Genomic DNA, 25005 nt, shown 5'->3' on the forward strand with positions numbered 1-25005 from the left:
TTTGAATATTAAGGGAATCAAGGGATATGGGGATAGTGCAGGAAAGTGAATATGAGGTAGAAGATCAGCCATGATCTTATTGAATGGCGGAGCAGGCTCGAAGGACCAAATGGCCTACTCCTGCTCCTATTTCTTATGTTCTTATGCTGTTATGGATTCCACCCCAGGGTATTAAAAGAAGTAGGAGAGGAAATTGTTGATGCGTTAGCCATGATCTTCCAAAACTCTTGATTCAGGAATTGTCCCCTTGGATTGGAAAATTGCCAATGTCACACCATTATTTAAGAAGTGCAGGAGAGATAAATTCAGAAATTATAGGCCTATTAGTCATTGCTCACCCTCAGCAACACCGTGCTTACTCCTGTTCAGCTGGTCGCTGTTAGGAGAGGTCATTAATTGAAGCGCTAGCCACCAAAATGGTGTGCAGCCTGTTTAATGAGCACTAGCAGGCGATTTAATTGTCAATCAGACCTTAACGATCCTCGGGGCGGCCGATCCTAGCGCACACTTCAACGCCTTTACCAAAATGGCGTCTTGCACTAAAGGCGGGCTAAACCGGCAATGCAACTCAAGACCCCACCTTGGCCACTTCGGAGACGCTTTAGCATCTTCCAGTTCTGAGAGATCATCAACCTGAAATGTTGGGGTCGATTTTCCCGAAGCTGTCGGGAAGAAGGCGGGACTACAACTTTCGGGTTTTAGACCCGCCTACATCGACGTCCGGCCAATCCGTGCGTTTTTCCCTTGATTGACCTTGTTGAGCCCACCCAGCGGGTTTAGCAGGCCAATTAAGGGCCACCCGGCAACAGGTGACGTCACAGACTGCAATTTCATCTGTCAAGAGTTCTTGACAGATGAAATATCAGTGTTTCACAGCTGTTTGAAGCTGCCAAACACTGACAGTCTGAGTTCTAACATGAGTCCTTCTGCACAGACTCAGTTAGAACTCTCAGCAGCACTCAAAGCTGAAAGCTGTCACTTTTCACAGATCGCAGCCATTCAGCTTTAAGTGCCGGCTGAGTGATGCGCTCCCGACGCCTACAGGAAGAAAGGCTGTTAAGGTAAGTACAGGTAAGTAAAAGTTCTTTACACACTTTAGACACACCAAACACACTTACCTTTGCACTCATGCACCCATCACTCACCTGAACACCGACATCGCAACCCCTCCAACTCCTCCAACCCGACGGCCCGCCTGCTCTAACCTGGCATGGTTTGGAGCCGTCGGGAATCCCACACCACACCCCTCAAAATAGGGATTAGGCTAAAAACTGGCTGTTAACTACCTGTTAACAGGCAGTTAATTGGCACTAATCCCTTCCCGCCTGGGGTCAGCGGGTCCCAGTGCAGGGCGGGTACCCGCCGCCTCTGAAACTTGCGTGGAGCGGGGTTTTGGGCGGGATGGTGTCGGGACCCCCGAATTCGGGATTCCCCCCCCCCCCCAACGCCTGAAACCCTGTCCAACGGCTCCAGGAAAATCAACCCCGTTAATTCTGTTTCTCTCTATATACAGGTGTTGTCTGACCTGCTGAGTGTTTTGCAGCCTTTTCTGTTTTTATTTTAGATTTCCAGCATCCGCAGTATTTCGCTTTTGATTTTATGTTTCTGTTTGGTGTCACCTCTATTGATTCATTAAAAAACGAGCCTCATTAATGGCTAAATCCCACAGCAGAACAGCAGGATATATTATCAGCAACTTCTGCTAATTAATGGGGAAATACAAGCGAAAGCCCATTGTACCCAGAAAGGCAAAACGCTGGAACACCCAGAAATACATCTCATTCCTTGGTTGAAACTGAATACAAAGGGGATGTGTGATTTCGGTTTCATTATCAGTTCGTTTGTGCTGCTGATAGCAGTGTTATCATCATAATTAAAACAAGCTCCATATCTAGTGTGAGAAGCACTACCACCTGAGCGGAATATTCTACATCCGTTCTAGCTTTCCCTGGAGTGTTGAGGTCAGGATTTACTCCCACACCTGGACATTTATTGGTGGTCCGCCAGGAGGTGTGGTTTAATTCATTTGATGTTACCTGCAATTGGTATTTTGTCGACGGTTTCTGACATTTAAAGCAACCCGTTGTGTCGCATCTGTCCCAGGTTTTACTGCTCAGTCGCGGTAAAGGTGTAACCAGGATCCGAGAGTTCATCACCAGCCACTCCGAAGGAAAGAATCGGGCAGAGCCGGAGGGAGCAGTCCCAGCAGGTGAGCCGTGAGGGACTCCCAGCAGTTGAGCTGAAACCCCCTTTCACCCCCCCCCACAAGCAGGTGAGCTGGGCGGGACCCCCAGCAGTTGAGCTGAAACCCCCTTTCACCCGCCCCCCCACAAGCAGGTGAGCTGGGCGGGACCCCCAACAGTTGAGCTTAAACCCCTCAGCAGGTGAGCTGGGCGGTACCCCAGTAGGTAAGCTGAAACCCCCCAGCAGGCGAGCTGGGTGGGACCCCAGTAAGTAAAATGGGAGTGAGCGGCAGGGCAATTGATGTGCGGGAAACGACTTGTATTGCCTGAAGTGAAGGTTTCGTTGTTGCAGTTTGAAGTCTTGGTGGATGCTAAATGATTGAGTTACCAAAAGTCCCTATTCCCCACCACTTCTTCCTGGACAAAGAACTCGGATTATGTTCGGTAAAATAATTTTTTTTATCCCATATGATTTGCATCCAATGTGAACTCAGATTTGGCAGTGCAAATCCAGTTCCGACCAAGGCGTGTTTTGAGCGGGAATGTGCCGCTCCCTTTAAAGGGGGCCGAGGCTTTGGTCCAGTTTGTTTTCACCGTTCCTATTTTCTTTGACCCAAGTATTCTTGTCATTCTTTGCGGGTGACCCCTGGCAGGAGGACTTGCGCTCTTGATAAATGTTCATTCCCCACAGGTATCGAAGTGTCTTTCAGAAATAAAATATGAACTCCAGGGTAGTGGAGGCTTATTAAAGCTTAGTAATGGAGTGTGTTTTGATAAGAAGTTGTTTCTTCTTTGCACCTTTTTATAAATATTGATTATAACACTCGGGTTGCTTTCATTGACGGGCATGAGTGCCCCAACCTCCACAATGAGTTTACTGCCTATAAAATTATCTTAGATATAATAAAAGATTAATTTGAAACTAATTCATCTAATTATTTGGGCTAAGTACCAAATTGATTTTTCAATGCAGATGCGTGATGAGGTGCCTCATTTTTGGCTTATTCCAGTACTGGCCCAACTCCGACTACATTGGTTCAGATAGACCTGTCTTCTTTTTGAAAAAAACACCACACACAAGTGGGAAAACAAAATAATAAGATTTACCTGTACACCACTGTTGTGTCTCCTTGTGTTCTTATTACTATGTAATGCAGACACTTTTTAACTCATTTAGTTTACGACTTTCACTCAGTTGTATTCTTGCTTTTATGATGTTGCTGCCGCATAGTGTGGCGTGATACAAGATGTCCGACCTTGCACTGCCTTTCACCATGTGCCATATAGCAATATAAATACACTAACCAAAGTAGTTCCATGTAACAAGTAGTTCCATTTAACTATATAATAATATAACGATGTAACATCCCTCTCAAAAAAAGAAAACATGAAATTTAATTTAATTAAAAAAAAATTATATCTAAACTATTATTATCAAATACAAAGAATCGTGAGTTTTCTTATTCATGATATCGCTCAGGTGGTTGGATATTGTCACTCCATCTTGTGGATTTGGTGGTGACCACTCCTCTCTGCGGTGTTTTGGTGTGTTCCGCTCTTCTTGTTGTTGCTGTCGTACTTGGAGTTGGAGTGTGCATGCTCGTGGTTGTTTGATTTTTGGTGCTTGTTTCTGGCATTGTACTGCTTGTGGTAGCTGGTGTTGTTGTCTGCTGCTTAACCAGTTCAGGTGAAGGTCTGATGCGGAGTCTGTTCCGTCTGTATTGGTTACCAGGTTCGGTCTCTATGAAGTAGGATCTTGGAGTATCAGCTTTTCCAATGACCTTGGCTGGATTCCAGGTTTTCAACACCAGGTCTTGCACATGCACTGATTGCCCATTCAGCAGTTCTGGTAGCATCTTTGCATGTTTGTCATAATGTTTGCTCCCTACGACTCGTGCTTCTGCCAGCTTCTGTCTGAAGTCCTCCTGGGGAGGATGCATTTTTGCTGGTAGGGTAGTCTTAAACTTCCTCCCATTCAGCAATTCCGCAGGTGATTTCATGCCTGCTTTTCAGTGGTGTTGATCTGAGTGATAGGAGGGCAAGGTCTTCCCCCATCTCACTGCCTTTGAGAGTTCTCTTGACAGTCTGGATCTGTCTTTCAATGAACCCGTGTCCCCTTGGAAAATGTGGGGATGAGGTTACTATTTTGAACCCATACTTTTCTGCCAGAGCTCTGAATTCACTCGATGTGAACTGGGTTCCATTGTCACAGATTACCTTTTCCGGGATTCCTTGTTCAGCAAACAAGCTCTTTGCATTTCTGGTGGTAGTTGTGGCTCTCAGATCTTTCATCCTTCTCACAAAAGGAAACTTGGAATAGTAATCTGTCACTGAGATACCATTCTTGATTGCACATGAAGAGATCTGCCCCAACAGTGTGCCATGGTCTTGACGGTATTTCACTAGGTATCATCTCTTTTTCCATTGTGCATTTCTGTATTTCTGGCATATACCACATGCAGAAACAATCTGTTTGATATTTTTGTACATGCCTATCCAGTATACAGCTGATCTGGCTCTCAGCTTGCATTTCTCCATTCCCATGTGGCCTTCGTGTCTTAGATGGAGAAGTTCTGTCTGCATCGTCTTTGGCACGATGATCCTCGATCCAGCAAGGAGAATACCGTCTTCTATTGCGATGTCATCTCTAATCGTCCAGTATTGACGAATTGTCGCCTGTACCTGCTGGATTCTCTCTGGCCACTCCTGTATCACTTGTGTGAGTAGTTTCAATTCCTCATCTTTGCTAGTCTTATCTCTGATTTGACTGAGCTTTGTAGGGGTAACACTCACTAGGTGGTGGATTTTTACTGTTAGACCCTCTTTCTCGTGGTGACAATCGAGACAACGCATCTGCTAGCACCATTTCCTTTCCTGGCTTATATTTAAGCATGAAGTTGGAGCCTTAGAAGTAGTCTTTGCAGTCTTGTAGGTGCTTTGCACAGATTCTTGTAGATCTGTTCTAGTGGACGATGGTCACTGTCTCTATTGTAAACTGCCTTCCATACAGGTATGTATGGAATTTCTCACATCCATACACTACTGCTAATAGTTCTCTTTCTATGTTGGCATATCTCGTCTCGGCTGACGTCAAGGCCTTTGATGCGAAAGCTATTGGCTTTCCTTCCTGCACAAGAGCTGCCCCTAGTCCTCTGGTAGAAGCGTCTACTTGTAGGCTGGTTTTCTTCTGTCATAATATGACAGACTTGTTTCTTTGCACAACAATTCTTTAAGTTGTTTGAAATTCCTTTCATGTGAGTCAGACCACTGGTATTCAGCACCTTCTTTCATTAGCTCTCTGAGATTTGTTGTATGTTCCGACATGTTTGGGATGAAAGAACTTATGTATTGGACCAAGCCGAGGTAACTCCTCAGCTCTCTCTTATCTTTGGGTGGTTTCATTTCAGCAATCGCCGCAATCTTCTCAGGACTTGGCTTGACTCCCTCTGGTGTGTAAATCATACTGAAGAATTGGCATCCCTTGACTTTAACTATGCAATTATCAGCATTTAACTTGATGCCAGCCTTCCTGGTACGCTCCACGGCCTCATGTAGGTGCATATCATGATCTTTTTCACCTGCTCCATAGATCTGAATATCATCAGCTATTCCTAGAGAATCACCTGCAACGGCTTCTCTTCCTGCTCCCGCATCGTTGCCTCTGGTGTCCCCCCCCCCCCCCCCCCCAGGATATATCCTTGGCCCCCTCCTATTTCTCATAGACATGTTACCCCTCGGTGACATCATCCGAAAACAGTCAGTTTCCACATGTACGCTGACGACTTCTCTCAACCCCTCCACAGTCTCTAAATTGTCAGACTGCTTGTCCGATATCCAGTTCTAGATGAGCAGAAATTTTTTCCAATTAAATATTGGGAAGACCGAAGCCATTTTTTTTCAGACCCCCGCCACAAACCCTGTTCCCTAGCCACTGACCCTGTCCCTAACATCTGTCTGAGGCTGAACCACACTGTTCGCAACCTTGGTGTCATATTTGACCCTGAAATGAGCTCCTGACCACATCCGCAGCATAACAAAGACCACCTACTTTCACCTCCATAACATCGCCTGTCTCTGCCCTTGCCTCCGCTCATCCGCTGCTGAAACCCTCATCCATGCCTTTGTTACCTCTTAACTTGACTATTCCAACGCACTCCTGGCTGGCCTCCCACATTCCACCCTACGTAAACTTAAGGTCATCCAAAACTCGGCTGCCCATGTCCTAACTCGCACCAAGTCCCGTTCGCCCATCACCCCTGTGTTCGCTGACCTATATTGGCTCCCGGTTAAGCAGCGCCTTGATTCAAAATTCTCATCCTTGTTTTCAAATCCCTCCATGGCCTCACCCCTCCCTATCTCTCATGTCCTTCAGCTCCACAACCCCCCCCCCCCCCCCGGGATATCTGCGCTCCTCTAATTCTGCCCTCTTGAGCATCCCTGATTATAATCGCTCAACCATTGGTGGCCGTGCCTTCTGTTGCCTAGGCCCTAAGCTCTGGAATTCCCTGCCTAAACCTATCTGCCTCGCTACTTCTTTCTTTAAGACGCTCCTTAAAAACTACCTCTTTAACCAAACTTTTGGTCACTTGCCCTAATTTCTCCTTATGTGAATCGGAGTCAAATCTTTTGTCTTAAAATAATCCTGTGTAGCGCCTTGGGACGTTTTACTACATTAAAGGCACTATATAAATACAAGTTGTTGTTTTGTCGAACTGAAGTTTCCATTCACTCGTCCATCTTGCACAGCCTTTTTCTTACTCGATTTACAGATACTTGAATGTTGGCATCACCCCAGGGTATTTGCCCAGGTTTGGAGCTGCAGGCCTCCCTGTTTGCTGCCCCAGCCTGGGATCAGACCTGCACTGGGGGTTGTGACTAGACCATGTTGATGTCCTAGTACAGCTGAGCCGCAGCTCAGGTGCAAACCAGTGGAGCACCTGTCCAGCAGTGGGACAGAGGGCAGCCAGCAAAATCAGCCTGTCCATTACCTGTACAGAGAGGGTGCTATTGTTCCAATCATCAGTGCAGGGTCAGGTTCTGCCCAGTCAGTGAGGTGCACAGTGAATTTATTCCAAGGTACTTGGTGTGTTAGATAATGGGAACTGTTTTTCTATCAATAAAACAGCATCCTGATCCAGTAAGCAATTCCATAGACTGAGGGATCGGGCTTGTCTCTTATTCAAGATTGTGTGTGTGTGTGAGCATCGGAAGATTTCATTCCCAGTGACACAGCAGTGCAGTCTGCACTGTTTGAAGATCGACCAATAATTATAATGGCACAACAGGATTTTAGTTAATTTCTAACAAAGAACTATAAAGAAAATTATAAAACATAATTTCTGAAAGAACCAACAAATTGTTGCTAAGAAGAAGACATGGAGGAGGATCTGGGCCTGTGTTGAGGAGGATCTAACAAGCGAGAGTCTAACCACCGCCACTTGACATTCAACGGCATTATCATTGTCGAATCCCCCACCATCAACATTCTGGGGGTCACCATTGACCAGAAACTTAACTGGACCAGCCACGTAAATATTGTGGCAACAAGAGCAGGTCAGAGGGGAGGTATTCTGCAGCGAGTAAGTAAGTAAGGCACAAGTAAGGAGTGTGATGGAATACACTCCACTTGCCTGGATGAGTGCAGGTCCAAAAACACTGAAGAAGCTCGACGCCATCCAAGACAAAGCAGCCCGCTTGATTGGCACCCCATCCACCACCTTAAACATTCACTCCCTCCACCACCGGCGTACCATGGCTGCAGTGTGTACCATCTAGAAGATGCACTGCAGCAACTCGCCAAGGCTTCTTCAGCAGCACCTCCCAAACCCGCGACCTCTTCCACCTAGACAGACAAGGGCAGCAGGCGCATGGGAACACCACCACCTCCAAGTCACACACCATCCTGACTTGGAAGTACATCTCCGTTCTTTCATCATCGCTGGGTCAAAATCCTGGAACTCCCTCCTTAACAGCACTGTAGGAGTACCTTCACCACATGGACTGCAGCGGTTCAAGAAGGCGGTTCACCACCACCTTCTCGAGGGCAATTAGGGATGGGCAATAATTGCTGGCCTTGCCAGCAACGCCCACATCACATGAATGAATATAAAGGATTAGGACCTGTGTTGAGGAGGATCATCAGGGCCTATGTTGTGGAGGAGGAGGATCGGGGCCTGTGGAGGAGGAGGATCGGGGCCTGTGGAGGAGGAGGATCAGGGCCTGTGGAGGAGGAGGAGGATCGGGGTCTGTGTTGGCTTCAGTCTGATGGTTGACCTCGGCTGTAGAATTTAGATTCTTTACACCAGGTGACTCCCCGGGCAGATTTGGAAAAAGAAAACTGAAAGGGCAACTGCATTAGCTTGGCTCTGCTCATGTGGGTTATTAAAGAAGGACACACAGTCCGTGACGTACAAGTGGATCCTGTCGGGGAACTCGTTGAAATATCCCTCAGGAGCTCCATGTAGTACGTGCAAGTGTAGGACTCCCCTAAATATTTGTCAATCTTTGAGGATGCTTCGGCTGAGCCAGTATGGGGGACGGCCAAAGATCTTTTATTTATTCATTTATGGGATGTGGGCATCGCTGGGAAGGCCAGCACTTATTGCCCATCCCTAGTTGCCCTTAAGGTGGTGGTGAGCCGCCTTGAACCGCTGCAGTCTGTGTGGTGAATGTAGTGTATGTAACCTGTACCACCTTAAGAGGATACCTTAAGGTGATGGACTACTTTTTGATGGCTCCTGTACATTGTAGTACCGGTGGTGACCACACCGGTATATAAACCTTGTGGAGCAAAGTGTATTCCAGTTCAGCCCTGACCCTCAATTACTAAAGACCTGTTTAATTATTTCTGTAGTCTGTGTCCAGTTATTCAGCATAACTACATTTGGAAACACAGACTCAACAGTGAAGGTACTCCCATAGTGCTGTTAGGGAGGGAGTTCCAAGATTTTGACCCAGCGACGATGACTGATTGGCGATATATTTCTAAGTCAGGATGGTGTGTAACTCGGAGGTGGTGGTGTTCCCATGTGCCTGCTGCCCTTGTCCTTCCAGGTGGAAGAGGTCGCGGGTTTGGGAGGTGCTGCCGAAGAAGCCTTGGCGAGTTGCTGCAGTGCATCTTGTAGATGGTACACACTGCAGTCACGGTACGCCGGTGGTGGAGGGAGTGGATGTTTAAGGTGGTGGATGGGGTACCATCAAGCGGGCTGCTTTGTCCTGGATGGTGTTGAGCTTCTTGAGTGTTGTTGGAGCTGCACTCATCCAGGCAAGTGGAGGGTATCCCTTGATTCCCCCTAGAGTCCAAAAGTACTCATGGCGCATTCTGCCTCCTCTGCCAATGATCTCCATATATCACTGACATACTTGTCCAAAGGAACTGGGTAAGTGCGGAGACAGCACACAACTCTGTTGTAGGAGGTCAGAATGGCAATACTACGTAGAACCAACAGTTTCACCTCCTATGGAACTGACTGCAATTGATCACTCAGCACGTTCATTATATCTGAGACATGGTCCCAGAGTACCCAAATAGTAGTTTCTTCTAAAGTAGCTTCGTGCAATTTTTATACTGTAGGAATGTCTAGTTCCTATCCCAAGACTGAGGTCCACTCAGGCACTTAGTTTCCATTAAACTTCGTTTTGTTTAACCGGTTTAAACTACTAACTGCAGGAGAACATCGAGTGTAGGTCTATTTAGTTTGGAGGCTCCATGAGGACTGCTGGCTGGTCCCGTGGTTGACGTCATCACGTTCTTCCCGCCAGTGGGGATCACGTGATGTACGGCGTGATGTCATCGCGTTTACCCGTGCTGTTAAAGTAATCGCGCTCTATACAAGTAAACAGTATAAATAAAGATACAGACTCAGGCTGCAGCTAACATGTTGTTGTTAAAGGGAATTATATACAAACGGTCTGAGTCCTTTAGTGGCCCCGCCTCCCCCGAGCTGTTGGGCAGTTGTGGTGGATCTGGCACGGCAACTGTGGGCGGTCGGCCCCGTTTTGGCGGATGAGCGATTTTCGACTGGGCGGTCCAGGTCCAAGTGTGCCGGCTTCAGCCAGTCAACCGATATGTGGTCCGGTTTGCCTCCGATATCGACCGAATAGGATTTGTCTCCCGGCTCTATGACGCGGAAGGGACCAGTGTAAGGAGGCTTGAGCGGGTCCTGGTGAGTGTCGTGGTGGATAAACACGTACTCGGTGCTTTTCAGCTCAGTTGGGACGTGGGAGCTCTGTAAGCCGTGATGCGACGTAGGCACTGGAGCGAAATATCTGGCCGCTTCCTGGTGGCTGACGAGTTGCTGGGATGCGGACCATGGCTCTGTTGGAGACAGGAGGAAATTCCCTGGTACTCGTAGTGGTTGGCCATATACGGGTTCCGCCGAGGAGGATTGTAAATCTTCTTTGGGCGCCGTACGAAGACCCAAAAGGACCCAGGGAAGTCTGTCCACCCATCCCGCACCTTCAAGACTGGCCCGCAGAGCGGCTTTGAGCGACCTGTGGAATCGCTCACACAGGCCGTTCGCCTGTGGATGATAGGCAGTGGTGTGATGTAGTTTGGGGCTGAGCCACAGCGTTCCAGAGCTCCGAGGAAAACTGCAGTCCACGATCGGAAGAGATGTATGCCGAAATGAGCAACCCAAGAGGAGATGAAAGCTCTGGCCACGTCTGCCGAAGTGGTGGAAACCAAAGGAACTGCCTCTGGCCATCTAGTGGTGCGGTCTACCATTGTGAGGATGTGTGTAAAACCTTGAAGGTGGAAGCGGCCCCACGAGGTCCACATTCACGTGGTCGAATCGACGCTCCGGAACAGCGAACGTGGCCAATGGAGCTTTTACATGACGCTGTACCTTGGCCTTTTGGCAGACCACGCAGGTGTTGGCCCAGTCGCGGACATCCAGGTGCATACCCCTCCAGACGAATTTTGATGACATCAGCCTTTGCGAGGCTTTCATGCCAGGGTGTGACAACCTGTGTATGACGTCGAACACTTTTCGGCGCCAGGCGACTGGAACTATAGGGAGAGGAACTCCCATGGAGACGTCGCAAAGTAGCGTGGTGCCTGCGGCATGGAATTTGACGTTGGCCGCTTGGAAGCTAGAGGGGCTGGTCCTGTATGCTTGGACCTCCGGGTCCGAGGCTTGATCCGCAGCCATGAGGGCATAGTCGATTCCGAGTTGGACTGCGTGCACAGTCGCGTGGGAGAGGCAATCCACCACCAGGTTGTCTTTGCCGGACACATGCTGAATGTCCGTGGTGAATTCTGAAATGAACATCAAGTGACGTTGCCGAGCTGACCACGGTTCGGTGGTCTTGGCCACAGCGTACGTTAGTGGCTTGTGGTCCACAAGCTGTGAATGGACGTCCCTCTAGTAAGAACCGGAAATGGTGGATGGCTAGAAAAAGGGCCAGCAACTCCCGGTCGAAAGTGCTGTACTTTCTTTCTTTCATTTCACCGTAGTTGACGGCTGAAAAACGCAAGCGGTTGCCACGTCCCATTCACCCACTGTTCCTGCACTGCGCCGATTGCGTAGTCCGACGCATTGGTGGGAAGGGCAATGGTGGCACCTGGAAGCGGGTGCGCCAGCGTGGTTGTGTTGGCCAAGGCGCCTTTGGTGTCGACGAACGCCTGGTCCATCTCGGCCGTCCAGCTGATCGGATCCTTACCGGACTTGGTCTTGAGGGCCTCGTACAAGGGCCGCATAAGCAGAGCCACCTTGGGGACGAACCGGTGATAATTTACCATCCCGAGGAACTCCTGTAGGGCCTTGACGGTCTGCAGGTGCACGAAAGATGTAACCGCCTCGAACTTCGTCTGTAAGGGAATTGCGCCGTCTGATGTAATGTGGTGGCCCAAGAAATCAATCTGCTGCAGGCCGAACTGGCACTGGGCCAGGTTGATAATCAAACCGTGTTGACTGAGGCGTGTGAAGAGGGTGCGCAAATGGTAGAAGTGCTCTTTGCTAGGGCTGGCGATGAGGATGTCGTCGAGGTAGACGAAGAGGAACTTTAGGTCCCGAAACATGGAGTCCATTAAGCATTGGAAAGTCTGTGCAGTGTTCTTTAAGCCAAATGGCATCCGCAGAAATTCGAACAGGCCAAATGGGGTGATGACTGCGGTTTTCGGGACATCTTGCGGGTGCACGGGGACCTGGTGGTAACCGCGGACGAGGTCAACTTTTGAGGGGGGGGAAAAAAAGGTATTTCCCGCCAAATGGGCTGAGAAATCTTGGATATGCGGGATCGGGTACCGATCAGGAGTAGTGGCGTCATTCAGGCGTCGGTAGTCGCTGCATGGCCGCCATCCGGCGCCGGATTTCGGAACAATGTGGAGAGGCGAAGACCAGGGACTATTCGACCGGCGAATAATCCCCAGCCGCTCCATGCCGAACTCCGCTTTTGCAGCCGTGAGCTTGCCGGGTTCAAGTCGTCTGGCCCATGCGTAAACCGGGGGGCCGGTGGTGATGTGATGTTCTACACCATGTTTAGTAGCCGAGGAGGAGAAAGTGGGCCTGGTCAGATCTGGGAACTCTCCGAGGAGCCGAGTGAAGTCGTCTGGAGGTGGGAACGCACAGAAGACAGTGCATGGCACGGTGTTATCGCGGTGGCATGGACTAGAGTGGAACGTGGCTGCATTGATCAACCGGCGGTGCCTGACATCGACCAGGAGGCCGTTGGCACACACAAAATCTGCCCCAAGGATGGCCTGCGTGAATTTGGCAGTGATGAATTCCCAGTGGAAACGCTGGCCGCCGAAACACACCTGGACCCGCCGCCTTCCGAAGGTCCGAACGGCCGCGCCATTAACCGCCGCGAGGGCGGGGCCGTGGCCCCCAGCTAGTATATCGAGATTTGACGCCGGTAGGATGCTACACTGCGCCCCGGTGTTGCAAAGGAAATGTCGACCAGATAGGGAGTTGGTGATGAAGAGAAGCTTCCCTGAATCTCCAATGGCCATCGCAGCCGCGGGACGCTCGGTAGACCCGGTCCTCATTCACCAGGGTGTCTGTAGATTGGTTTTTTTTTGTGCGAGAAACTGCAAGGAGGGTGGCAGCATCTTGCTTTCGCGCCAAAACGGGCATGGTAAAAGCACAACCCCGCTGATTGAGGAGCTGAAGCAGCGTCTGTGGGGGATGGGCGCCTTGTGGCCGTGCAGTGCTGTTGTGTCACCACAAAGATCTTGTCTGCTTCGCCAGCAAGCTCCGCGCAGTCTGACTTCGGACCTGGCTAGGGCAGCCTGAACTTGCTCCGGGAGTAGGCTGAGGAACAGTTCCCTGAAGAGGAAGCATTCTGGCTCGGACCCGAGGAGCGTGAGCATCTGGCTCATGAGCTCGGACGGCTTGGAGTCCCCGAGGCCGGGCATAGCGAGCAGCCGGCGGGCACGCTCCGACTTCGTGAGCCCGAAGACCTGCAGCAACTGCGCCTTTAAGGTGTCATACTTGCAATCAGTAGGCTGACGATCTGCGAGGCAGTGGCGCTGTCGAGGGCGGAGACCACGTAATAATAACTGGTCTGATCCGCAACGATGTCCCTGATGGCGAACTGGGCTTCAGCCTGGATGAACGACGCGGCTGGTTGTTGCTCCCAGAACTGCGGTAGCTTCAAGGTAACGGCGTTCATTTCCATGTTGATTATTTTCTGCGAAAACAGTTCACAAAAGTCGGGGTCACTAATGTAGGAATGTCTAGTTCCTGTCCAAAGACTGAGGTCCACTCAGGCGCTTAAACAAAATGAAGTTTAATGTAAACTAACAGGTTTAAACAAGTAACTGCAGGAGAACATCGAGTGTAGGTCTATTCAGTTCGGAGGCTCCACGAGGACTGCTGGCTGGTCCCGTGGTTGACGTCCTCATGTTCTTCCCACCAGTGGGGGATCACATGATGTACGGCGTGACGTCATCGCGTTTACCCGCGCTGTTAAAGTGATCACGCTCTATACAAGTAAACAGTACAATTAAAGATACAGACTCAGGCTGTAGCTAACATGTTGTTAAAGGGAATTATATACAAACGGTCTGAGTCCTTTAGTGGCTCCGCCACAATACATCATTACATAACACTCCACTAAACGTTTAAGAGGAAGTCTATATTTACATTATTCCTGGGACTTGTTCGGACTATAGAACGACAGACAAAATAAAATGGTTTGTTTTTCCCCTCTCTTGGTTCTCTTAAACGTTTAATATTTTAAAAAAATTCGTAACTCCTACAAATCCTCCCCACCCTCCTCAACAGCATGGTTGCATGTTTGTGTAAAGCTACTCGCTTCAGTCGATCGTTCAAAATCAAAGAGAAATTTAAATTTTAAGCATTTCAGAACCTCTTTACTTGGGGGGGAAAAAGTGTTAACGCTCATTTTTTGTGAAAAGTTCATTTAAAAATCTTTAAATTCTTTCAAGTTTTATTGCAGCTTTGACAGAAGAAGTTGCTCCAAGTTTTTCTTCTTCAACGCAGTCATTAAAGATTCAACAAAAAAGAATAAAATAAACTCGAATTCCAAACACAGCTCAAATAAGAAAGTGAATAAAGTGGTTAAACTTCCTAAGAAGGCGGTGAGGTTATATCTATCCCCAGTCTTGGTGATGAGTTGGGATCAGTTTTGGAGAAGTTGTTTCCTCTTTTTCTGCTGCCGTTCACTCCGTGTCTCAGACTCTGAAGTACAAACGGAGCCACAAACTTTTCCCCCTCTCTCATAACATGATTTAAATAACCCTGATAAACTCTTTCAAAAAGGGGACAACATCTGGCAATATTTAACTGGAACTTAACGCAGGACATTCAACATCACTTTCCCGTATTTTTTTCCAGCTTTAAACAATTTTCTGAATTTTTTCAGAAATATTCTAATTTTTGTTACACCGGGGGCATAAAACTTGTTTGATTTAGCCTCCTTACAGCTGCTGCGCCTCCACCTATATTGTTCCAAAGTGCGGCCACTGCTCAGTCCATGGGAATAAGATACACGCGTCTGGACTCTCGCCCCTCCCTCTGCCCCCCTACAGATCCCCTGACCTCTGCACAGAGCTGACGAAAGCGTGGCCTAGCTGGGTACAGTGTATGCGCAGCTCTGGTATCTCTCGAGCTGGTGCTGAAAGGCGAATAATCAGAGCGCAGCAGATTCTCCTGCTGTCCCGCTGAATGTTCAAGGGAGAAAAACCAATCCCCCTCCTGGCATTACACAGCAACCCATCAACCATCGCAACACACACTTCAGGCGCTGCAATTGGGATCGGCCCTGAGGTCACAAGACTCACTAACGAGTCTGTCTAGATTCCCGGGGCCTTTGTGTATTGAGTCCCTCCCCACTCCAACTCTCTCCGCAGCAGTTAATTTGAAGTGCGCGTGAGCTCTGGAACGTGTGCGCAGGCGTGCACCTTGGAGGGAACAATGTTAACTCCAGGAGCATTCTGGAGGGCAAGAATAACACCCACATCTCTTCTCCATGACCAACCGTCTCCCCTGCCCCCTCCACCATCACCTCCAGCGCCAAGTGCAAGGAGCTCATGGACTTCTTTGTCACGAAGATTGAGAACATCTGTTCAGCTGCCTCTGCCACTTCCTTCCCTTCCCCTAACCCAACAAGCCAAAGGTTCCCCCCTGTCTTGGCCCTGAACTCAGTTCTTTCTCTCTCTCCTCGCCTATCTCCCCTCAAGCCCTCTGAGCTCAACTTGTCGATGAGATCCACTTCCTGCTCTCTTTCTCTCCACCAAACTGCTGGCCACCCAATTTCCCTTCCTTGCCCCCATGTTAGCTGATACTGCTAATGGTTCCCTCTCCTCAAGCTCTCGTCATCAACCCCCCTCAACAAAAAAACACCATGTCCTCTCTGTTTTTGCAAACTACTGCCCCATCTGCAACCTCCCTTTCCTCTCAAGTCCTGGAACGTGTTGTCTCTTGCCAAATCCCTGCCCATCTTTCCTGCACCCCCCTGTTTGAACCTCTCCAATCAGGTTTCCGCCACTGCCACAGCACTGAAATGTTCCTCATCAAAGTTACAAATGACATCCTACGTTACTGTGACCATGGTAAACTATCCCTCCTCAACCTGTCTGCCGCGTTGACCACACCATCCTCCTCCAACGCCTCTCCTCCATGAGGGTTGGCCTGTTGTTGTAGCTCGCTACAATAATAGGCAGCTTTACTGACTGTCCATTGTGTTGAACTGTACATTCCATTTGTCCACATGTGTCTAGGATTTCTCCGGAGTAGGTTTTTAACTACGGTACTCTTTGTAAGTGGTATTTGATTAAACTTACTCTCATATATGTGTCCTTACTCATGATAGAGCAGTCTGTCGCCATGTCGATGCACCTATCAATATATTGCTCGTTGATCAAATGCTTTGTACGGAAGTCTTTCTCATGACTGCTAGTGTTGCCGCTAGTGGCATAGATATTGTAGATGCCTAGTTCTTCAACATCAGGTGTGTTCACGTCAATATTGTGAATTCCTCCCTTTTGTTGTCGCTGCTTTGCATTGCCACTAAAATGGTTCTTACTTCCAGCTTTCGATCTCACTCTGCAAGCTGCTTCTGGCAGTGAAAACATCTCACATTCTATATTGGCAGGACCGTGGTGAGTGATTTCCATTGCAGTGATAATAATTCACTGAAATGATCTCACCGACATGCTTTTGACCCATTCTCTCAGCTTTAGGTTTGGCGGTGGCTTTGTGACTGTAGACCTCAGCTGCACTAGTCACTTGAGTTGGGCGGAGCTCCCTTGCATTCTTAGACACTATCTCCATAGATCGGGCAATTTTGCATGCTATATCAGACGTTCGATTCGGCGTGTTCAGTAACTTGGACTGTGTGTGCTCATCCACCAGTCCACACACAAACTTATCTCACAACGCACGATCTAAACATGTGCTGAAGTTACTATGCAAAGACAGGTTCTTAAGAGCTACAATGTTCTCACTGATGGTTTCACCTTGTTTTTGGTTTCTGGTACCAAATTTATAGCTCTCTGCTATTTCTAACGGCTTTGGGTCGAAATGGTCCTTGAGTTTCTCGACTGTCTTCAAATGATACATCCTTTGCTTTCCCTGGTGTGAGTAGGTTTGTCAACGTTCTGTAAACATCTGGCCCAATCTCTGTTAGAAAAATTGCTTTCTTCCATTCACAAAAATACTTTATTTTGAGCTTGAACATTCTCATCTGCACCTTTGGTAATTGATAATGTTATTGGCCTTAAAAATAAATAAATCTCCATCTGCTCAATGTAAGAACTGAATAGCTCGCAAGCTCGGTCATACATGCCGAGGCTTCCGATGAATCCTATAGGCGCGGCCATGGTTGTCCTGATCCCATCGAACAGTGAATCAGCACGCTACCTGTGTACCTGTGAGAATCAATGCCATTGTTGCTGTGTATACATACACGTGAAGGTGAAGCACAGATGATTCTGCATGAGCATTAACAGTAAAACATCGCAAAAATTCAGTTTAGGTGTCACAAATTCACCTTAAACATGTCCATTCGAAGGTTGAACACTGTGTCTTTCCATGATCCCCAAAAATGGCTTTGGGATCCATGCTTGGCACCAAAATGTAATATATGTGGGTAGAACAAATAAAGGACTGACATGATGAGTTGCTAGTCCATGTGCTTGCTTTATTAGGCCAGAGCTAACTGAGCATGTTCATACCAAACCATGTGACAAACTATGTGATAATACATTACACTCCCGAAGGAGGAAAAGATCAGTAACCGATTGGGTAGTGGGAGGGGCAGCCACAGGAGCAGATAGATTAGACATCGAAAATCAATACTATGATTAGGACAAATTAATAACACTATTTTAAAAAACTGTTAATTGAAGAAAACAAAGGAGAAGGGACTAATCAAGATGCTTCCCCTCTGTTTATTATCATTTAAAGAGATAGTGGGGGTGATAAATTAACTAAGAATGAGATCATTAACAACTAAAATATCATATCCTCTAATGCCTCTCCGGGGGGTGGGGGGGTCACCTGTAGTTCGCATGTGCCCTACTGGGAAGAACTCCCCCTGATGGGCTGGGCCGAGATGACACAATGGGATTGTTCACTTGTATGAATGGCTCTGTCCATCTAAAGGGGCTGTTCCCAGCTCCGACCACTCCCTTCTATCTATATTCCCTTCCTTGACTTTGTCCCTATGGAGAGGCTGTTTCCAGCTCTAACATTCTGCTGCCATTAAAATCCTGGTTAAAGTGAAAAGTTTCAAAGCATTAAGGGTTTCTTTCTCTCTGATTTGTTGCTATTGATTTTTAAAATATTTTTACAGTGCGATAGAGATCTCCGGTTTATAAATGTAAAATTAAAAGGCATCAATTGCTATTGGATTGGAATCTGATGAATAACCAACCAAACGCCCCTTCTTTACAAGTATCTGTCTTCCTGTTGCTCCTAGATGACTCAGTAATTGTGAGCTGTTCTCTACTCCACCCAGCATTAGCTTTAACCACAGCAATCAAATAGGGAATTCAGAAGAAACTTCTTTACCCAGAGAGTGGTGAGAATGTGGAACTCGTTACCATAGAGAGTGATTGAAGCAAATAGTATAGATGCATTTAAGGGGCAGTTAGATAAGCATATGAGGGGAAAGGGAATAGAGGGTTATGCTAATAGGGTTAGATGAGGAAAGACAGGAGGAGGCTCGAATGGAGCATAAACACTGGCATAGACTGGTTGGACCGAATGGCCTGTTTCTGTGCTGTATATCCTATGTAAACTCCCAGTGAAAAATCCAGCAGTCCAGATGGTTCTTAAATTTATTCTCGGAATGTGGGCCGACATTTATTGCCCATCCCTAGTTGCCCTGAGAAGGTGGTGGTGGACCGCCGCCGCCTTGAACCATTGCAGTCCATTCTTTGTCATGGTTTGATACAATCACTTGCTAGGCCGCTTTAGAGGGCAGTTAAGAGTTAACCACTTTGGTGTTTGGAGTCAGACTGGGTAAAAACGGTGTGTTTCTTTCCCTAAAGGGCATTAGTGACCCCGTTGGATTTTTATGACAATTTGACAGCTTTATGGTCACTTTTACTTATACCAGCTTTTTATTTGTAGAATTTTTAAACTGAAATCAAACCCTCAAACTCCCCTGGTGGGATTTCAACTTGCATTCTCTGGCCTTTAAGCCCAGGCCTCTGGATTACTAAGACTAAGCACTGGGAGATGTGCTCTGTCATTGAAGACCCCTGTAGAAATAGAATTCCTTTTTGTCTGCCTGATTTATATATTTCAGCCCCTTGATGTGCAATGTCCTGTACATATGAGATTTGACAGCTCACTGAGCACTGGACTCTTGCGTAGTGATACCGTAATAGAATTTGTACAGGGTCCCAATGCCATATAATTGTGCTTTAACACTGGAAAGTAATTCCCTCACTGAACCTCATGACATTGGATGTGACTGATTCTGGTGATATACAATCAGACTCGTCGTTTCCAATGCTCAATAGACATAGCAATTAGAGAAAGGCCTGCGTCACAACCTCCAAACCCAGTATTCTTCAGTAACCAGAGCTTCTTTCCTTAATGGCTCTTGAGATTTCTTTAGTTTTAGCAGCTCACGAAACACCCATGAGAGATCTGCCTCACCATTCATTACTGCCCAAACACAGACATTGAAAGAAAGACTTGGATTTATATAGCGCCTTTCACAACCACCAGACGCCAATGAAGTACTTTTGGCGTGTAGTTACTGTTGTAATGTAGGAAACATGACAGCCAATTTGCGCACAGCAAGCTCTCAAACAGCAATGTGATAATGACCAGATAATGTTTTTGGTATGTTGATTGAGGGATAAATATTAGCCAGGACACCCGGGATGACTCCCCTGTTTTTCTTCGAAATCGTGCCATGGGATCTTTTACGTCCACCCGAGAGGACAGAAGGGGCCTCGGTTTAACGTCTCATCCGAAAGATGGCACCTCCGACACCCTGGCGTGGGACTTGAACCCGCAACCTTCTGACGTGGGGGTGAGAGTGCTACCAAATGAGCCACTGACTGACACTGCTTTGAGTAATAAGGCTGCTATTTAATAAAAAGGCTTCAAATACCACAAGGAGTAGTTCAGGCGAATAGCATAGATGCATTTAAGGGGAAGCCAGATAAACACAAGGGAGAAAGGAATAGGAGGTTATGCTAAGAGGGTTGGAGGAGACTCGTGTGAAGCATAAACACTGGCATGGACCAGTTGGGCCGAATGGCATGTTTCTGTGCTGTAAATACTTTGTGAAAATATGTTTAAAAAAGCATATTATTCAGGACTGAACTCCAGTTGTGTACTTTGTAAAGCAGATAGTAAGTCTATTTTTATTATAATTCTACAAGCCTATAGAACAACTGTTGCTGGGATCTTGCCCTGCTTTTCTTTTTTTAGAATCTGTGCATTTTCATATTTGAGACTCATTACTTGATCATTGCTGGTTTTAATGTAAGCAAAACTCGCTGCATTTTTCCACATTCAGCCACCCTGTGAACATAAACAATTCACTAATTTTAAAAGTGATGAGATGTTTATGATCTTGTGAATCCAAAATGGGCTTTAGTGTCATTGAATGAAGGGGGGGGAGGGGGAAACACGGAACTGCAAAAGAGGAATTCCGATTCAGTTAAAAATCAAAGTTGGGAAATGAAAACCTCATGAGAATGTTGCCATTGTGAGCTTGCATTCTAAATCCAAGCAACGGCATAAGCATCAACACCTGCAAGGAAATGCCCAAACCCTTCACTGGATCATAACAGCAACAAAAAAAGTAAACATTTCATTTTTTGAATTAGGTATACCAAAACCACAACCATAACAACCAATCACTAAAGTCATAGTCAGTCAGATTCCCTGAAGAATATAAGAATTAGGAGCAGGAGTAGGCCATACAGCCCTTCGAGCCTGCTCTGCCGTTCAATACGATCATGGCTGATCTTCGACCTCGATTCTGCCTTCCCACCCAATCCCCATATCCCTTGATTCCCCTAGAATCCAATCATCTCATGCGAAAGACTGCACCTCCGACAGTGCAGCACTCCCTCAGTACTGCACTGGAGTGTCAGCCTAGATTTCTGTGCTCAAGTCTCTCGAGTGGGACATGACCCATTTAGATCTCCAACCTTCTCCATTTCCCTGATGTCTCTTATTTTATGATTCCCACTATGGTCTGGTTTTGAAATTAGTCCCCCCACCACCCCCCACCATTAAAAGGTGGATACAAGGGATGTACAACAGGAGGGATTGGCACAAAATTGGACTCCCGACACCTCTTGCTCACTGATCTTTCTGCTCTTGTTCTCCTTACGCACCTAACACACTGCCCTCTTCAGCTTCTATTGATTACTGACAGTGGTGATAATTGTTTATTATGTTTCCTTCTTGAACCATTCTGTAGTGAGAGGCAAGTGGTCTGTGCTGATCTGTTCTTTGGGTTCTTAATGTTGCTCTGTTAGGAGCTGTAAGACAGAAGGTGTGATTTTATATCCCTTGTTGTCTGGAGGGTGCACTGCCTTCCCTCGATGGCATAATTGCCTGTTTGGGCAATCCCATTTCCTAATATTTTGTGGTGCCTTGTGTCAGAATCCCACTACTGCGTTGCATTGAATTTTCTTACAATAGCTGTTTTTAATTTTGGCTCTGGTTTCATTCATTAAACAATAAGTGGTCATAATGTGAAAACTCAAAGATAATTTTTGTCTTTTTTTGTCTGTAGAAGAACCAAATCTGCAAATTGGTACATTCGCTTCACAAAGGTTAAAAAAAATGAGCCAGTGTCCCTCAAAGTCACCTGAAGAAATGCTGAAGGAGCAGTGGCCTTTCATTAACAGATATTTAGTACCAAGGAATAAGTTGTGTGTATGTATTTTGACTTCATTACAGTTGGTTTCTTTGGTTACATTAATGCTGTACTCCAACTACAAAAGTGGTGCACAAAGTCAAGTTGTGAAGTACAGGTTACCCAACCACATCAAATGCCCATCCATTGACTACAATTATAGTGGAAATGGTTACCATCTCACTGAAAGTAACACAACTATTTTCTTTGTGGAGACCTCCGAACGAACCAACCCAACTTTTCTTTCCATGTGTTCCGTAGAATCTGCAGCAAGATCGCACCCCAGAACCAAGATCGTCCTTTTCATGAAGGGTCTTTCAGCTATGAAAAATACACAAACCTTGGGGATTTCCATGTTGAACTGTTTTCCTAATGTCGAGATCAAGCCATTAGATTTGAAAGATCTTTTTTCAGATACTCCATTGTCCTTGTGGTATTCAAGACTGGACCAATTGTGGCAACCCTATCTAATGCCAGTTATCTCCGATGCCTGCAGACTTGTCATCATGTGGAAATATGGCGGGATTTACTTAGACACTGACATTATTGTTCTTAAAAACCTGCTAAATCTCACCAACAGTATTGGGAGAGAACAAAAATATTTAATGAATTCAGCCTTTATGGCTTTTGATCGGCACCATGACTTCATTGGACACTGTTTGAAGGACTTTGTTGAGCACTTCAATGGATGGATCTGGGGCCACCAGGGACCTCAGTTAGTAACTCGTGTTCTTAAAAAGTGGTGTCAAAAGAAGAGCGTAACCAATATCCAGCAGTGCAAAGGAGTGACGATGTTGCCTTCTGAGGCTTTCTATCCAATCCGTTGGCAGGATTGGCAAAAGTACTTTGAGGTGGTGAGTAAGTCAGAGTCTCAGGAGTTACTGATGAATTCTTATGCTGTTCATATCTGGAACAAAAAGAGTCACGGAACCCAATTTCAGATCGGATCCAAAGTGATGATTGACCAACTCAGCTCCGTCTACTGTCCTGTCTCATACAAAGTAATGAGCTGGCAGGGAAATGTAGAACACTGACAACAAAGCAGTTATTACAGCGTACTTTAAGGTCACCAGTAATCAAATCAGATTGAAATACAGCCATAACGATACACCAGGCGGAAGAGTTGGAAATCTACTAGGTCGTTGGACTTAAATATAAACATCTTAAAGTTATACTCCAGTTGATATGACTGACTTTGTCTGTTTAATAATACTGCCAAGTGTTTGACTGGGTGATAATCTTGTGTGTGTAACTGTGGTAGTAATAGATGCTGTATTTTTGCAGAGCCAATTAGCAACCTTAGTCATGAAAAGGAGCTTTTAGACATTTGAGACATTTCAGTGTGACTCATTTTCAAAATATATTTGCCAGGATTGAGATACTGAGTTTACAATTTCTTATCAATTTAACTTGCAGTGCATTTGGAGTGATGACAGAATAAATTGTAATCCCAGGATGGAGCAGGTTATTGAGGATAATTGTTGGTTTCCTGTGCATATCTGACAATTTGCTGAAACTGTGGCATATATCAATCTTTGTCACTTAACATTAAGATCACTTGGAGAAGAGTGTGTGTGTGTGTATGTGTGTGGGGGACTGGGGGGGAAGCACTCCTGCTCCTCCAGACCCACAAGCAATACTGCAACAGCACTTACCTTTTCCCCAATGCTGTTCTCTCCTCCCTTAAGCTGCCGGGTTTCCCGAAGCCTGGGAAACCCAGTTGACCAGGGTTAAACCTGTAAGGGAAGTTAAATGTGAGACTCCTGGCCTCATTATAATATTTAAATGACTCCTGGGAGTGGGTTGGCTACCCACCCCTGTTCCGCCTCCATTTAAACCCAGAACAGGCTCGAGGGGCTAAATGGCCTACTCCTGTTCCTATGTGCCTATGGCCCTCCATCTCTCTCACCTCAATCTCCGACGTACCTCCGATTTCTCCCCGACCACCCACGATTCTCGATCACCCTGACCCTTCCAAGCAGGCTGTACCACTGCCCCCCCCCCCCCACCACCACCATGGTGATCTCTATCCCCAACAACCACTAAACCTGCCTGCTATGGCATTTTCTGGAACGTTCCCCGCCCAACAGGCAGCTAAGCCTAGCAATCAGGCTGGCTTCTGGGAAGGGAATCTTCCAAAAAAAAATGCATGCCGTGGAGTTAGAACTCCGGCATTCTGGAAGCCCAGTCTTCACCCGACCATAACTCCTTTTCCCCTCCCTCACCCACCCCCATGCTCCAGTAAACAGCAGGGCCAAGGGCTCCAGGGGATGGAGACAACTCCGTAGATGAGGTTTGTTCAGATGTTAGTCCAGGTTCAAAGCTTTGAGTTAGTGAAGTGTTGTCCCTTGTAACGTGATTCATAAAATAATCGATTAAATGTTGTAATCCAGTGGATTCTGCTCTGTTCATGTATTTGCTACTGTTTGAGTTTCATTTTTAATGAACTTGATTTAAAGATTATAGCTTAAACTCGAAGATCTGATAGTCATTCTTCCATTATCTGGAGAGCAGATGACGCTCATCTAATTTCCAATAGACACTAGACAATTCACCTGATTTCCAATGAGCAAATTACACCAATAACAGTGTTACACCCAAACTGGGCCAATGCGGAGGCTAACATGGGCCGAGTCTGCTTACAGGCCTGAGGCCATACCATTCCCACCCGGTGGCGGTTTATCTCCACCCACTTTGAAGTTGGCTGAGGCTCCCACTGCAAGCAGGGAGATCTGAATATAAATTTAATAAGTTGCGGTCATTGGTGTAGCAACCTAATTTTAACAAAGACTTTTGGGGGGGCAGGGAATCAAGAAAAACAGGGAAGAAAGTGGAAAACAATTGTTGGAAAAGAAAATGTATAGTGGCTCAATTACGACTCTCACTGGGAAAAATAAAGAATGAAATCTCAGCACCATCTCCACTTTACACACAACAATCCTTCAACCTCACATATACCCATTGCTCATTCCCCATTGGGTCCGTCCTGTATTGATATTCACCATGGAACAAG

The 25005-nt window shown here is 46.7% G+C and overlaps 1 protein-coding gene across 3 annotated transcripts; it reads left to right on the forward strand.

Moving 5' to 3' along the window:
- The first annotated feature begins 1477 nt into the window (after positions 1-1477).
- Positions 1478-24470, forward strand: LOC147106034 (lactosylceramide 4-alpha-galactosyltransferase-like). 3 transcript variants are annotated; one of them, XM_086008720.1, is made up of 3 exons: positions 1478-2010; positions 2104-2209; positions 21870-24470. In XM_086008720.1, the coding sequence occupies exon 3, from the start codon at positions 21920-21922 to the stop codon at positions 23024-23026; it is 1107 nt and encodes a 368-aa protein (XP_085864846.1). In that variant the 5' UTR covers positions 1478-2010; positions 2104-2209; positions 21870-21919; the 3' UTR covers positions 23027-24470. The 3 variants fall into 3 exon arrangements, with proteins under 3 accessions (XP_085864846.1, XP_085864845.1, XP_085864844.1); XM_086008719.1 differs by having other exon boundaries at positions 1478-2209; XM_086008718.1 differs by lacking the exons at positions 1478-2010; positions 2104-2209 and adding an exon at positions 2404-2627.
- The last annotated feature ends 535 nt before the right edge of the window (positions 24471-25005 follow it).

This window comes from Somniosus microcephalus, chromosome 16, assembly GCF_052327205.1.
Source record: "Somniosus microcephalus isolate GS21.2 chromosome 16, FLI_Smic_1.0, whole genome shotgun sequence".
Taxonomy (NCBI): domain Eukaryota; kingdom Metazoa; phylum Chordata; class Chondrichthyes; order Squaliformes; family Somniosidae; genus Somniosus; species Somniosus microcephalus.